Source organism: Echiichthys vipera (genome assembly GCF_963691815.1).
Source record: "Echiichthys vipera genome assembly, chromosome: 18".
Taxonomy (NCBI): Eukaryota; Metazoa; Chordata; class Actinopteri; order Perciformes; family Trachinidae; genus Echiichthys; species Echiichthys vipera.
This window is the reverse complement of record NC_139843.1, coordinates 9606119-9620628: the sequence shown is the minus strand read 5'-3', so window position 1 is coordinate 9620628 and position 14510 is coordinate 9606119. Positions and strand designations below refer to the sequence as shown.

Here is a 14510-nt window from a genome sequence, read left to right as displayed (position 1 = left end):
CCTCAACAGACACTTTACTTAGATGGAATACAATTTATTATATTCAAATGTACAAATAAACATATTAGAGGATGCTTTTATAGCAAAATGAAAAATAACCCCTCATGGAAAGACTTATGTGAACTCCCTCTTTAAAGAGACAAACTGGAGTAAAGCTTGGTTTTGTCCCATTTAAATGGTTAATTTCTAACAAAATTAGAGAATTACTTCTCAAGCTATTACATAACATCAACCCTACTAATGCATACATACCCCAAATTTCTGACATCGATGACAGCTGTTCCTTCTGTAAAAAGAGAGACAAAGTATCATCCATTTATTTTACAAGTGTCCATTTGTATCACCTTTTGGAAAGATTTGGAGAATTTCCTTTCTGCCAAATCTCTTCATACTATTAGGTAAATCCCACATACATAAAGTCAAAATGCCCAAGGCAACCCCTTAATTCCCATTATTTTTTAAATTGAATTAAAAATATATTTCTTTGTCATATGTTGAATCCAACAAAAAATGTTTATCAGCTATTGATTTATATGCAAATTACATTCAGTGAACTTGTCTGCCATTATAACTCGTGCCTTTGTCATGTCTTGGAATGTCTGTCGCTTTGTTTTTTTGTTCCCTTTTCAACTGTTCAGACTATTTGATGATAAATAAAGTTTAAAAAAAAATGAAGTGTTAGTTTGTGGCATACATTTGTCGGTTTCTGTTGGGGTTTTTTGCCTTTGGTGTCCGGGGACTAAGAATTCTGTTATTTAAACAAGCGTCGCCCCCCTGCGCTGCACCACTTCTCCACTAGATGGAGACAAAACATCTATCTTAGAAACTCATGGCGTTGTCAATACTTTTTTTTATTTTTTATTTTGATCGCGTGAAATGTGACTGTATTTCTTTTCTTCAATTTCGAAATCTTTATTTCAGATAACAAACAAGCAGACAACCAGGAAAAAAATAGATAGTTATACAAAAGAGACCAGTGTGCAAATAATACATGTCAAAAATAAAGCTAAACAATATGTATAAAATAATAAAATAGAGTATTTATCTAAAAAATAATAATAATAACAAACTAAAAGGAATTTAAAGTGAAATGTGACTTTTATTTGCAACTTCCGCTTCAGTTCAACGTCACCTCAATATTTTTTTAAATCTGATATTCCTAAAATAATAATAAATAAATAAATACACAAAACACTATTTCATTTAGTGTTATATTATTTTTACTTGGACGTATATTACTTGAATATTTGTATTTATTCTTGTTATGTTATTGCTTGATTAGTTTATATATTTTTTATTTATATAAGTATTTATTTTGGGGGGGATGAGGATGACGTTTTCCCTGAGTGGGTGGGCGGGGGCTCACAGCAACTTGCTTTTAACACCTCGCCACTCCACTCACATCTCTACATTTGGGTTTAAATCCACGCGTTAATGGAAATATGTGTGCGGTTAAATCCAATACGTGTCTAGACAGTTAGCGGCGGCTCTCCAGGAGGAGGTAAATATACATCTGCTAGGAGAATGAATAAAAGGTGAACAGCAGATAAACAGGCAGCCAATCAGAACCCGAGCTTGAGGCGGCATCCGAGCGCTGATTGGTCAGGCGCACCTCGAACTCCAGCTCTTATTTGATGCGTGTGCTGCTGTGCCAACTAATCACTCTCTCTTTCTGGGTTCTGGGTTAAAAACGCACCGGCTTCATCTCCCGTGGAACAGACGGACTCTTTTCTACTCATCTGCATCTAATTGGTGAGTTGTTTGTCTCCCGTTATTTGTTCCACAGGTGTAAAATAAGGGGTTACGCAACGCGGCAAATGTCGGATGTCAGCCACAGAAGTCAGCATCATCGTCACATTACCATCCTCTTCCTCACCGACCACTCAGCTAGCGCAAAAAAAAAAAAAAGAAAGCATCACAAAAACACGACAATTACCTATTTTCCCCCATCTTTTTTTACCCTTTCAGAGCATCACCACAACCGCAGCCACGATGACAGAGGCGGAGGCGTTTTTGGAGACGACGCAGCGCAAGGCGACCAACGGAAATGTTCTTCCAGAGTCCACAACAGAAGACGTGTTTGATCACACATACAAAGAGAAAGAAGGCCCCAAACCTCCCAGAACCGTCGTATGGAGAAATGTCTTTTTGATGACTCTATTGCATATAGGTGCCGCGTACAGCCTGTTCCTCATCCCTTCAGCATCTCCTTTGACCTTGCTATGGTGTAAGTACAAAAAGAACCCACTACCTGTTACATTATTTCTGCACAGGCTCGAGTGTTTAATGTGGCTTTTCCTCCTTTGTTGGTGGAATACATACAATATTTCAACCCAGCAGCAGTTATGTCACCCGCAGCTGCATGCAAAAAAAAAAGGTGGCTGCTGTGCACGCTCCTCCCAGTTGTCTGCATGGAGTGGGATTACAGAACAGGGCAGATATCGCCAGAGATTTTGTGTCACAGCATGTGTTTTGAAGCTGCAAACAGTACAGCGTGTACTTTAAGGCGCATAACTTTTACATTTTGACAAAAGAGACCAACTGTCTTGTTTTTACTTATATTAAGTAACAGTATTTTAGGACAAATGAAGAGTAATTACACAAACTGCATGGTGCTTTATTACTTTAAAATGATTCTTACCTCAGAGGCTGCATGCATAGAGTCTTCTACTGTAATCAGCAAATGGTTTTTAGCCATCCAGTTATCATCTGATGTGATGCAACTCCTCTACCCACGGTGTCACATGTAACATCCCTTGCTGCCTAGTTCCTTCATGGTTATTTGAGCTCTTGCGACAGGAGTCGGAGAGCACAACCCAGTTCAGTCAAAGGCACATTTGAATGATTTTCAGCTATACGCACATCTGTTGCGGAGCTGTATTGCGAAGACATTCCCAGCTATGTTAAAAAATAAAAAAGGAAAGGTTTTAAAGCTACAAATGCTATAGTTAATAATAATTTCTGCTTTTTGAAAAACTATTTGATTGTTAAAAAGGGTGATCTCCCCTTCAGTTACACATAGTTGATAATGTAACATAGATGACTCACAGAATTTCTCACTTGTTGCAGGATCACACCTCTAGCCCCAATACTGCTAGTACAAGTGCACAGAAAACTAATGCATACAATTCATTGTATTTAACTAGTTGTCCTAATTTGTTTTTGCATCTTTTCCCACAGCTGTACTTTGTTTTTTGATAAGTGCGTTAGGAGTTACTGCAGGAGCTCATCGTCTGTGGAGTCACAGATCCTACAAGGCCAAATTACCTCTAAAGATCTTTCTTGGTGTTGCAAACTCCATGGCATTTCAGGTACCTAAAAAATGACAGATCACACAATCTCAAAAACAACACACACATACACAGCATTGTGATAATAGCAGTTTCCATTACTGTGTAAGTACCATGTCGTGTCTACAGTGTATGTCATCTCTGTCTTAACTTTAACCGACAGAATGATATCTATGAGTGGGCTCGAGACCACAGGGTTCACCACAAGTATTCAGAGACTGATGCTGACCCTCACAATGCCTGCCGGGGCTTCTTCTTTGCTCACATTGGCTGGCTGTTGTTGCGCAAACACCCCGATGTCATCGAGAAAGGACGAAAGCTGGAACTCAAAGACCTGTTAAACGACGAAGTTGTAATGTTTCAAAGGAAGTAAGTGGCTTCATGCAATGATTGATTTCGCACTTGAAGTATTTGATCCAAAAAAAGATGAACTTTACTCTTTTGGCAGACAGTGTGGACAGTAAACAAGATGCCTTGCGTTTCATAATTTAGTTTTTCTGATATGACAACTACAGAAGAAAAAAAAAAAAGATAATTCACCCACCACTGCTGCAGAGTTGTGGTAGTCGTTCTGGTTTAACAAGGTGGCAATTACTCATGTGCATGTTGAGATTGACTCAAGGTTGGCTTCAATGAAAAACTGTCATGTTGAGGAAAGTACTACAATGAACAAAGTCATGTTTGACATGCAGAGCATTTGTGTCTTAAAGGTAAATGTCATTCTGAGTAAATCTCTATGTTGTACTGAGTAAACAGCTCCACTCTTTCTGCGCTCCACCTACTCTGTCTCCTCTACAGGCATTACAAGCTGTCTGTGCTGCTCATGTGCTTCTTCATCCCCATGTTTGTGCCTTGGTACCTGTGGGGGGAGTCTCTCTGGGTGGCGTACTTTATCCCGGCTCTGCTGAGGTACACCTTGGTGCTGAATGCCACCTGGCTCGTCAACAGCGCAGCTCACATGTGGGGAAACAGGCCCTATGATAAGAACATCAACCCCAGGGAGAACAAGTTTGTCACATTCAGCGCTATAGGTATGAACAACACATAGACACGACTGTGCTCTCAATGTGACGAAAGATAAGATAAAGAAAGAATTAAAACAGGAACACAGGTCAGATTCTAGATGAAATGCCATTCATACAGGATCCCTAAGTTGATCTGTTCACCTTTTGCCTACATTTTGCTGCACAGTGGGTTCAAGAGTTAGTGCAGCGTATGTAAATGAGTTAACGCTTACTTTAAGCTAAACTAGTGCTATAACCAGTGATAGGAAGACGATATACAATATAACACAAACATCTTCAGGCACAATTTATGTAAAGATTTGATCAAATAATCAAGATCAAATATGTAAGTTGTAGTATTTATTAGTTTTATCTATTTATGCCTGTTTTATTCATCTATATGCCTGGTTCATTCCACCTCCACCATCCACTACGCAGGAGCCTGGACCAGCCAATAGAAATCTCTAGTGCAGCAACAATGGATGTTTTAAATGTACTGGTATTCTTAGAGGGCACCTGGTTCATTCCAATGAAAGTTGGCTTTATTATTCGTTCATTTATTTTATGTTGAGAATGGGAGAAAGTAATTTAAAAATCAGTGGCCATCACATGATGCTGCAGTTCTAAATGTGGCCAATACAACGAAATCGCCCTCACAGCACAGTGCTGTTTGTGGAAAATGAAAACAATGAAACGTGACCAATTGTGTTGGTTGTGTTTGAATGGAACCTTACTGAAGGTCTCTGCAGTGGTTTATGAAAACACAACTCTCGCATCAACACTGACTCAGTGTTACAAGCCTAAAAAATACAATAAATGCTGACCTTTACAAATCAAAAACTAATCTCTCATGGCTCATGGCTTAAAGGTCTCCTGTTTTAAAATATAAATCAGGGTGAGGTGCAACATAAATACTGTGAAAGTATTAAAACGCTCGATCCGTAGAGAAATGAGCACAGCCTGTATTCAGAAACTGTGCCTTTTAAACGAGCCCTTAAGACTTTTTTATGTCACAACTATAAATAGGTAGAAAGTGTGGCTTCAGTGCCGTTACAGTCAATCCTCAGCTGTTATGACGGTGCAGAGAGCAGAATGGAACCTTACTGAAGGTCTCTGCAGTGGTTTATGAAAACACAACTCTCGCATCAACACTGACTCAGTGTTACAAGCCTAAAAAATACAATAAATGCTGACCTTTACAAATCAAAAACTAATCTCTCATGGCTCATGGCTTAAAGGTCTCCTGTTTTAAAATATAAATCAGGGTGAGGTGCAACATAAATACTGTGAAAGTATTAAAACGCTCGATCCGTAGAGAAATGAGCACAGCCTGTATTCAGAAACTGTGCCTTTTAAACGAGCCCTTAAGACTTTTTTATGTCACAACTATAAATAGGTAGAAAGTGTGGCTTCAGTGCCGTTACAGTCAATCCTCAGCTGTTATGACGGTGCAGAGAGCAGACAGCACAGATGCGGAAGACCCGTAAATACTGACCAATCAGGGCAGACTGGTCTTTTTGAGAGGGGGGCTTTAAGAGACAGGTGCTTAAACGGAGCATTTCAGACAGACAGTATAAGACAAATAATGAGTTGTTTGCCTTTAAAACATGTAAACATGTTCTAGTAGAAACCCGAAATACAAGTATGAAGTTAACTTAGCGATAACTAGCAAAACACAACCTCTTTACTGGATGTAATCAGCAGGAGCTAAAAGTTATCGCTGTTGCTAATTTCAGTTATTAATCACTCTAAGCAAGCGTTTACTTTTCTAGTAAATATCATCCAGTATATGTAGTGTTCAGTGTGGTTTGTTCACCGCTGTTTCTTCAACCCTACAGGTGAAGGATTCCACAACTATCACCACACGTTCCCCTTTGACTATGCAACCAGCGAGTTTGGCTGCAAGTTGAACATTACCACTTGTTTCATCGACGCCATGTGCTTCTTGGGCCTGGCCACGGACCGCAAGAGAGTGTCGCACGAGGTGGTCCTGGCCCGATTACAGCGCACCGGAGACGGAAGCCCCCGGAGTGGCTAGGATCGATGAATCACGGTCAGCTTCGAAGACAAAACAACCGAAAAAGAAGAAGAAGCTTCACAGTCCTTTGACAGCTATACATTTCTCATTCTCTGAGGATACAAGTCATCTTCATGAGGGCCTTGACCACATTTTGCTTGTTTTTGTGGTTTTTGTAGCTGTAACTAAAGAAATTGTTCCGGATGGATAAAAAAAACCAAACGCACTTTGCTAAGCTCTTGGTCTCGGTGTCTATTGTTCAGTCAGGCCAAGGTCTTGCAAAGGTGTTTTAGATTTGAAGTAGATACATTTTTAAAGGTCAACTTCATTCACCACTGTTTTTGCCACTTTGGTGTGCATTCTTCATGCAAGGTCAGTCATGTAGCCGATCATTTTTATGTAAGTATTACTCAATTATTAATCAAAAAAGACAAAGAGTGGGCCACTGAAAATAGGGAGTATGTTTCAACTGATAAGGTACGATAGCGATTGGAGACTAGAGTTTACAGCAAGTTTTTACCGTTCTGAAAAAAAACACAATTAACGTTGAGTGCTTTAAGATTTGAAAAAAGAGATAAGAGTTTAAATCCTGTTCTGTTAAAAAAGTAGCTGGTATGAATTGAATATGGCACATGATGGAAGATTGAGGGAACCCAGACCTTCTTCTTATAACCTCACATTACTGACACCAGAGTCATGCAGTGTGCTGCAGTGTGTAACTTGGTAACAAACCAAATATGTAGAAACGTCAAAGATTCACACATGCTGTATTTAGTCTGTGATGTAATTGGATTGAGTTTTAATATAAGTGACACATCTATCATTAGATTAAAACTGCCATTTAATATTAACAGTAAACGATAAATGTCATTTTAACTTAGAACCATGCAATGTTTAGTCAACTTCTGTTGTGTTTTTAAAGACTATATCATAGTGCCAAGAGCGTGCCAACTGTCGACATGTTTATAACCACCTTAAAGGTCCACTGGAGCACACTTTAGTTGATATTGCTTCTTCACTCAACATCGTTGTGGAAGTTCTCTGTGGCATGAGTGGCTTTGCCTCCTCTTTTTATCCTCCCTCTTGTTTCCAGAAACATCTGCAGCAGCGATCTCATTGGTCGATGTAGCAGCCAGTCGTGTGACAGTTCTGGTCTTACAAAACAACATGCCACCCATGCATGATGATATACTGTACTGGTGTTGTAGTGAGGTGTTTCATCGGTGACTCTAATGGCAGAGCTGTGTCTATTTTTGTAACGTACTGTGGAGCTGCATCGCTTTTGGATCATCAGAACTGTTGCCGTGGTGATTTCTGAATCGGGGTCTGGTTTCCCTTTTGATGTCCTACCAAGCTGATTGTCATTGCTAAATTTCAGGTGCATCAATGTTTGTGCTCATCTTCAATTCTGGTGTGCGGAATGCTTATATTATCTTATTTATGTATTTATTTCATTTTTCCTTATTGGTTTAAAAAAAAAAAAAAAGATTGCTCTAACCTGAACTAGTTTTCTGCACTCCAAGATTTGGCGAAATATATATTAAACTGGAGCACCTATTTCTTTTTTCCCAAGAGTCAGGATACAACCTAATGCCTTATGACTTGCATCCATTCCTGATCTTCTTCATGCCCCGTCAGTGAAGACAAAAAGGCTCAAAACAAATCGACCAAGGGCCATGTTTACAGACTGAAACACCAGATGGAACATTGTTTTTATTCTGAAAACATGTTTAATTTAGGCAAACGGTAGCATGACAACATTGAGGTGGTGTAAATACAAATTCAGTGCATATACAAAGACATACGAAGAATCTGATCCAATTCAAAATGCCTGGCGCAAACGTTCAATCATTTGATTTAACTCGTCAAATATATTTTCACAGCATCTCAGTAAGAAAACCAAACAAAGGTGCTGTTATGAGAGAATCAGAGGACTTATCAAAACCACCACAATATCACAAGTCATGCCAACAACTCCTGCTGCCCAGAGCGCCAAAATATAGATTTTTTCAAATGATGAGGAGGATCAAAGATTTGTCCGTCTGAATGATAACATCAAATCTCAACTGTATTCTATTCTGGAATAAAAATTCACAATATTTTCAATACACGTAATTCCATTAACAGTTGTTGCTTTTTTCTGTCTTTATTCATTGTGTCTCTGATATAAATCTGCACTGCATAGTCTTTGAATTTTCTGAAGATTTCTGCCAGACGGCTAAAGCTCTCAACATTTATGCCAAACTAGTCGTTCTGCTAGAAAGCTTTCTTTACACACAGCCACGCCTTTGGGTGTGTGTTTTTTTTTTTTAAATTGGATCGTGCAACAAATATACAGACATTTCTAAAGATCTGGATCTTGCAATTTCAGTGTTGTTAATTTAGGTCTTTTTATGTTTGCTGCCATCACAGGTCTGTCTGAAGTGAAACGGGATCCAGCTGCATTATTATTGATGCATTCAAGTTGTTTAAAAATAGGTCAGTTTTGACGAACCATACCCTAGAAATGCTGCCTACACATCCGTATATCAGATCTAATACTTAAGCAAAAGTAGAAATAACACACACTAAAAATAGTCCCATAAATCCTGAATTCAAAAGGTATTATCAACAAAATAACTCCTTTTACAGTATTATATTGTTATATGTATTTTATAATTATGTCATGTTAACTAGGTAACACTATGAGGACCACATCTATAGTACATTATGAGGGCCTTCATAGTAAATTATAATCATTTCTGCTGCTTCAAGACTACACTCAAACACATAAGGCCTTCTGATGCACTAAATCAACAGTCAACAAGTCATTTATATGTGACTTAAAATGATTAATAGGTTCAAGCGTCTTATGGATACTCTCGAGTTATAAACTATAGGTTGACTAATACACTATGACCACATATACACACCTCAACAATGCTTTTCAGGCAGGACACAGATGCTATGAGTAGTATTCTGTAGATTATTAGTGTTAACACTGTCAACACTGATGATTTGTCTTAAGTTGCACCAAAAGTGTATTTTAGAACGAGTTGATCTGGCCAAGCCAGGAACAGTATGGAGACTGCTGGAGAGCCAGCTGAAAGCTGGAAAGATAGCTACCGGGGCAGAGAGGGCCAGCAACCCAAACTGCAGCTCCCGTGAGGGTGCACCCATAAACAAGCTACGAAAAGCCCTAAGGAATCATACCCCCAGGGGTGCCCGAGAGGGAGGGAGGATGAGCACCCCAACAGGACTGACCAACAGGTGACGAAACGGAACGGAAAAACGACTACGAGTGCCGTCTGTCAGTGTGACAAAGTCTGCAAGAACCTGCATGGTCTAAAGATCCCCCAGACCAAAATGAGATGTTTGACGGGGACGCAGGTGGTGCAATGCACAGGTCAAGTACCTGGTGAGACGCAGGAAGAGCCCGGCCAGGAGTCAACCCACAGTGCCCAGTCCATCCACGCCCCACAAGCCTTTTCCCGATTCAAGCATTCCGAACACCGCCGGGTCATGTGGCCTGCTGCCAACAAAGAAAGAGAGTGGCTCCAGTTTGATGAAGATCTGGACCAAGTCCTTGATGCTACTGCAAGGGGAGATGCAGACCAGAAGTTGCTGTCAATGTCTGCGATAATTGTCAGTATTGGTTCTGAAAGGTTTGGCATAAAGGAACAACAGCCAACCAAACGTCTAGGGGAGCCAAACAGACGGGAGGTGAAAATCAGCCAGCATCGGCAGGGCGCTCAAACTGCTTGGACGGCAGTTTAAGGTAGCAAGGGAGGAGGAGAAGACTGGGCTGACAGAGCTCCGTAGCATCATGAGGAAAAAACTGAGTGGCATAGGAGGAGGGGTAGGGAGAGAGACAGGAGACGCGTAGCCTTCATCTCGAATCCCTTTGGTTTCACCAAGAAGATCCTCGGGCAAAAAAGAAATGGTCACCTTGCCTGCACTGAAGACGAGGTTAACAAGTACCTCAATGCCACCTACAGTGATATCGCTAGAGAGGAAGATCTTGGGCCTGCAGAACCTTGATAACTCCGCCAGAACCCACCTCTGCATTTAACACCAAGGAGCCAACTTTGAAAGAAGTTGAGACAGTTGTCAAGGCAGCGAGATCTAATTCAGCACCAGGCCCCAGCGGAGTGCCATATGTGGTCTATAAGAGATGCCCCAGACTCTTGAAGCGACTGTGGACGATCCTCAGGCTCATCTGGAGAAGGAAGAAGGTGGCCCAGCAGTGGAGACACGCAGAGGGGGTCTGGATTCCAAAAGAAGAGAGCTCAACTACCATCGAGCAATTCAGGATCATCTCACTCCTCAGCATCGAGGGCAAGATATTTTTCAGTATTGCTGCCCGGCTCATGATGGAGTTCCTCTTGAGGAACACGTACATTGACACCTCTGTGCAGAAGGGGGGAGTCCCAAAGGTCCCAGGATGCATCGAGCACACAGGAGTCGTCACCCAGCTGATCCGGGAGGCACGGGAAGGCAAAGGAGACCTGGCAGTCCTTTGGCCCGACCTTGCCAACCCCTACGGGTCCATTCCACACAAGCTGGTGGAAACCTCGCTCGACCGACACTATGTTCCAGGCAATATCAAGAACCTCATACTGGACTACTACAGCTGCTTCAGTTTGAGAGTCAGGGGGAGCAACCCAAGACATTCCTACAACAAGGCCCAGGGGAAAGAAAGGCGTCAGCTGATCCAGGAGGAGGTCCGGGCAGGGGTGGAGGAAGCCCGCTGCAGTAGGACAATAGGGATGTGGCAGCAGGGGGCGTGGACCAGATGGGAGGAAGCAGCTGACCGGAAGATTTCATGGACAGAGCTATGGCGATCTGAGCTACACCGGATCAAGTTTCTCACCCAGTCGGTCTACGATGTCCTCCCAAGCCCGTCCAACCTCCACTGCTGGGGCTTGGCTGAGAACCCACTGTGCCCTCTCTGCCAGAGAGCTGGATCGCTAGAGCATATCCTGAGCTGCTGCCCCAGAGCACTAGGAGAGGGGCGTTATCGCTGGCGCCATGACCAAGTGCTATGGGTCATTGCAATCAGCACAGGGATTTCACTAGCAAACACAAACAACCAGCCAGGCAGTCCGTCGCCTTTGTTAGGGCTGGGGAGAAGCCACGGTCAAGCAGGGGGGATGCTGGCAACAGCCCGAGACTGGAAGCTGAAGGTCGACCTAGGGAGACAGCTCAAGTTCCTGGAGAACATTGCAATGACCACATTCAGGCCAGACATGGTCCTGGTGTCGGAGACAACAAGGCAAGTGGTCCTGCTGGAGTTGACTGTTTCATGGGAAGACCGGATGGAGGAGGCCTTTGAGAGGAAGAGAGCCAAGTATGAGGAGCTGGCAGGTGAATGCCGAAGCAGGGGATGGAGGACCCGATGCAACCCCATCGAGGTCGGATGCAGAGGATTCGCTGGCCAGTCTCTCATCAGGGCACTCAAAATGCTAGGAGTGAAGGGGCTGCACAACAGGAGAGCCATCAAGAACATCAGCGACACAGCAGAAAAGGCGTCCAGATGGCTGTGGATCAAGCGGGGCGAGTCGTGGGCAAATGCTCTTAAGACACAAGCCGGGACTTGATCACCCCGGCCGGGTCCCCTGGGCGAGGGTGTCTGTTGTGAGACCCGAAACACCCGATGAACCCAGGTGTCAACACTGATGATGTGTCTTAAGTTGCACCAAAAGTGTATTTTAGAACGAATAAATATATGCAAATGCATTACACTTACCAACAACAATCACATGTTATGATGAAGCATGCATTATTAAAGATGCATTAGTATGTACTTCACTTTTAACACATACAGTGATAACTCATGATACTGCATGGACTATCTTAGCCCAATATGAGTCCTTACTACAGCTGATTATTGAGGCGTGTACAGGTAGTCATAATGTATTATAAGACCCATTTTTAAGTCACATATATAATGTTTTATGACTGTTGATATCGTGCATCAGAAAGCATTATGTGTTTTTACAAGTGAAGTATTAGAAGCACATTATAATTAACTATGAATGCCCTCAAAATGCACTACAGACTTGGTCTTTATAGACAGGGTTATCATTCATTATCACCAACAAGTACATGTAAGATAGATAGATACTTTGTATACTGCTGGGTATATTATTAGTATAGTACTCATATATAAGCATGTTTTTTTGTTAAACATAACTAGTAACTGTAACTAAATGTACATAGTTACATTCCACCATTGTTCATCTGTCTAATGCAGAGCCTTTACTTATCATGGAGCATTTTTGGGTTAGCTGATAAGTTTACTTAAGTAACTTGAATCCTTCTCCCGCCACTGCTTTTGTGTGTGTGTGTGTGTGTGTGTGTGTGTGTGTGTGTTTGTTTGTGTCTTTGTGCGTGTGTGTGCGTGTGTGTGTGTGTGTGAGAGAGAGAGAGAGAGAGAGAGAGAGAGAGAGGATGCATTCTGCAGTTTTCTGGTAATAGTCCAACAGGGATTTTCTGTTCCCTGGCTAGTTTTTGGCCTTCTGCGGTAAGGAACTCAACACTTCCAGTCTGCTGCTGACATAAGTGTGCAAGTGTTCAAATATATTCCAACTATTTTACACTGCAGTTCTTTGCTCTTCTTTGTCAAAATGTGTTAAATGCTTTACACAGGGCAGAAAGGAATGTAGGACCAGCATGCTGACCAGACACCAGTTTATATTACATCATGTGCCCCACTGCTGGAACAATTTGTTGATCAGTTACTTAATCAAGTCATTAAAAAGATGTTTTAGGGTTGTTATTTCCCTTTTATTAGAGCAGCTGAAGAGTAACAGGAAAGAAGGGAGAGAGGGGATGAATATCTTGTTTTTACCTTTCAGTTTATTTTCCACTAGTTTCTGACATTTTATAGACTATAGTTTATTGATTATTGTAACATCTCAATCAATAATTAAAATAACTGTTAGTTGCAGCCCTAACATTGAATAGTGGAGGAAGTACTCAGATCCTTCACTTAATTAAAAGTAATGATACCACAATGTAAAAATGCTCACTCACACGTTGAAGTTGTCAGGAATCATTGTCAAAATGTCGGCCTACTTAAAATATAAAAGGCAAAAGTACCCTATTGTGTTTAATTACTGGTTGAGGTGGAGCTAATTTTACTTTATATGTCGTTGGTAATGGCATTCATAGTAATGCATCCTCTTATAAAGTGATATCATCTTTTTATGTAGAATCTTAATGCAAGTGTTTTGTAACTACAGCTGTCAGATAATGTAGTAGAGTGAAAAGTGCCACATTTCCCTAGAGATGAAAAGAAGCATGCAATGTAAATACTCAATTATTAGAAGTAATTTTTAATTGCACTGAAGTACAGTACTTGAGAAAATGTACTTAGTTACATTCCACCACACTGAACACTTTCTGTGGGAAGAACTACTCAAATATTCTACTTGAGCAAAAGAAAATACCACACTGTAGAAATGCCTTGTTACAAGTAAAAGCTGTGCATGCATGAAGGTACTTTAAGCCTCAAATATGCTTAAAGTACCTAAAGCAAAAGTACACATTGTGCAGATTTATTTTAAATTACTAGTTTATAATTACTGATGCAAATATGAAAGCATCACTTTAATGTTGTAACCTGCAACGGTGCAATAATTCTAATAAATACTACTACTTATGGACTACTGCCAGGTAGCTTAATCAATGAATAATACTTCATACTGTATTTGTTGATTACATTTTCAGGCTAATAATAGTGTCCTGTTTAAATGCAGAGGACTAGAATGTTAAAGCAGCATGAACTGTAAGTATTTGGGTGCTTCTGTGCAGGATCACAAAGTCCTGTTGTACAGTGTGTTAGTAGCACATTAAACCTTATTAACCTCCTCAGGTCACGGTGTCCCGTAAAGGCAGAGCCCTGCATGACTCAGGACGCTGCTGCTGTGGTGTGATGTGTGGTGAAGTTGCATTTTATTGAACATCACCCGAGACGGACATGACGGGAAGGTTACTGCCGTTCAACCCCCCAAAAAAGCATCCACGCCACGCAGCTCACAGCGTCTGACTCAAACCGGCCAATCAGCGGCGAGGTCCCCACTTGTGATCCTTGTGGACCAATGGAGGGAGGGGGCGTGACCCACCTGTGCTTACCATGTGCCAGCTTGCAAACGGACATGTCACACCCTCAGGATTTTTCACAGAGAACTGAATGAATGAGTTTCATAATTAGAC

The 14510-nt window shown here is 41.4% G+C and overlaps 1 protein-coding gene across 1 annotated transcript; it reads left to right on the top strand.

The window, feature by feature from the left end:
- Positions 1-1629: 1629 nt before the first annotated feature.
- Positions 1630-8417, top strand: scd (stearoyl-CoA desaturase (delta-9-desaturase)). Its single transcript, XM_083932162.1, has 6 exons — positions 1630-1752; positions 1969-2227; positions 3181-3311; positions 3454-3659; positions 4089-4321; positions 6133-8417. Exons 2-6 carry the CDS (start codon positions 1993-1995, stop codon positions 6330-6332), a joined length of 1005 nt encoding a protein of 334 aa, XP_083788288.1. The 5' UTR covers positions 1630-1752; positions 1969-1992; the 3' UTR covers positions 6333-8417.
- Positions 8418-14510: the final 6093 nt, after the last annotated feature.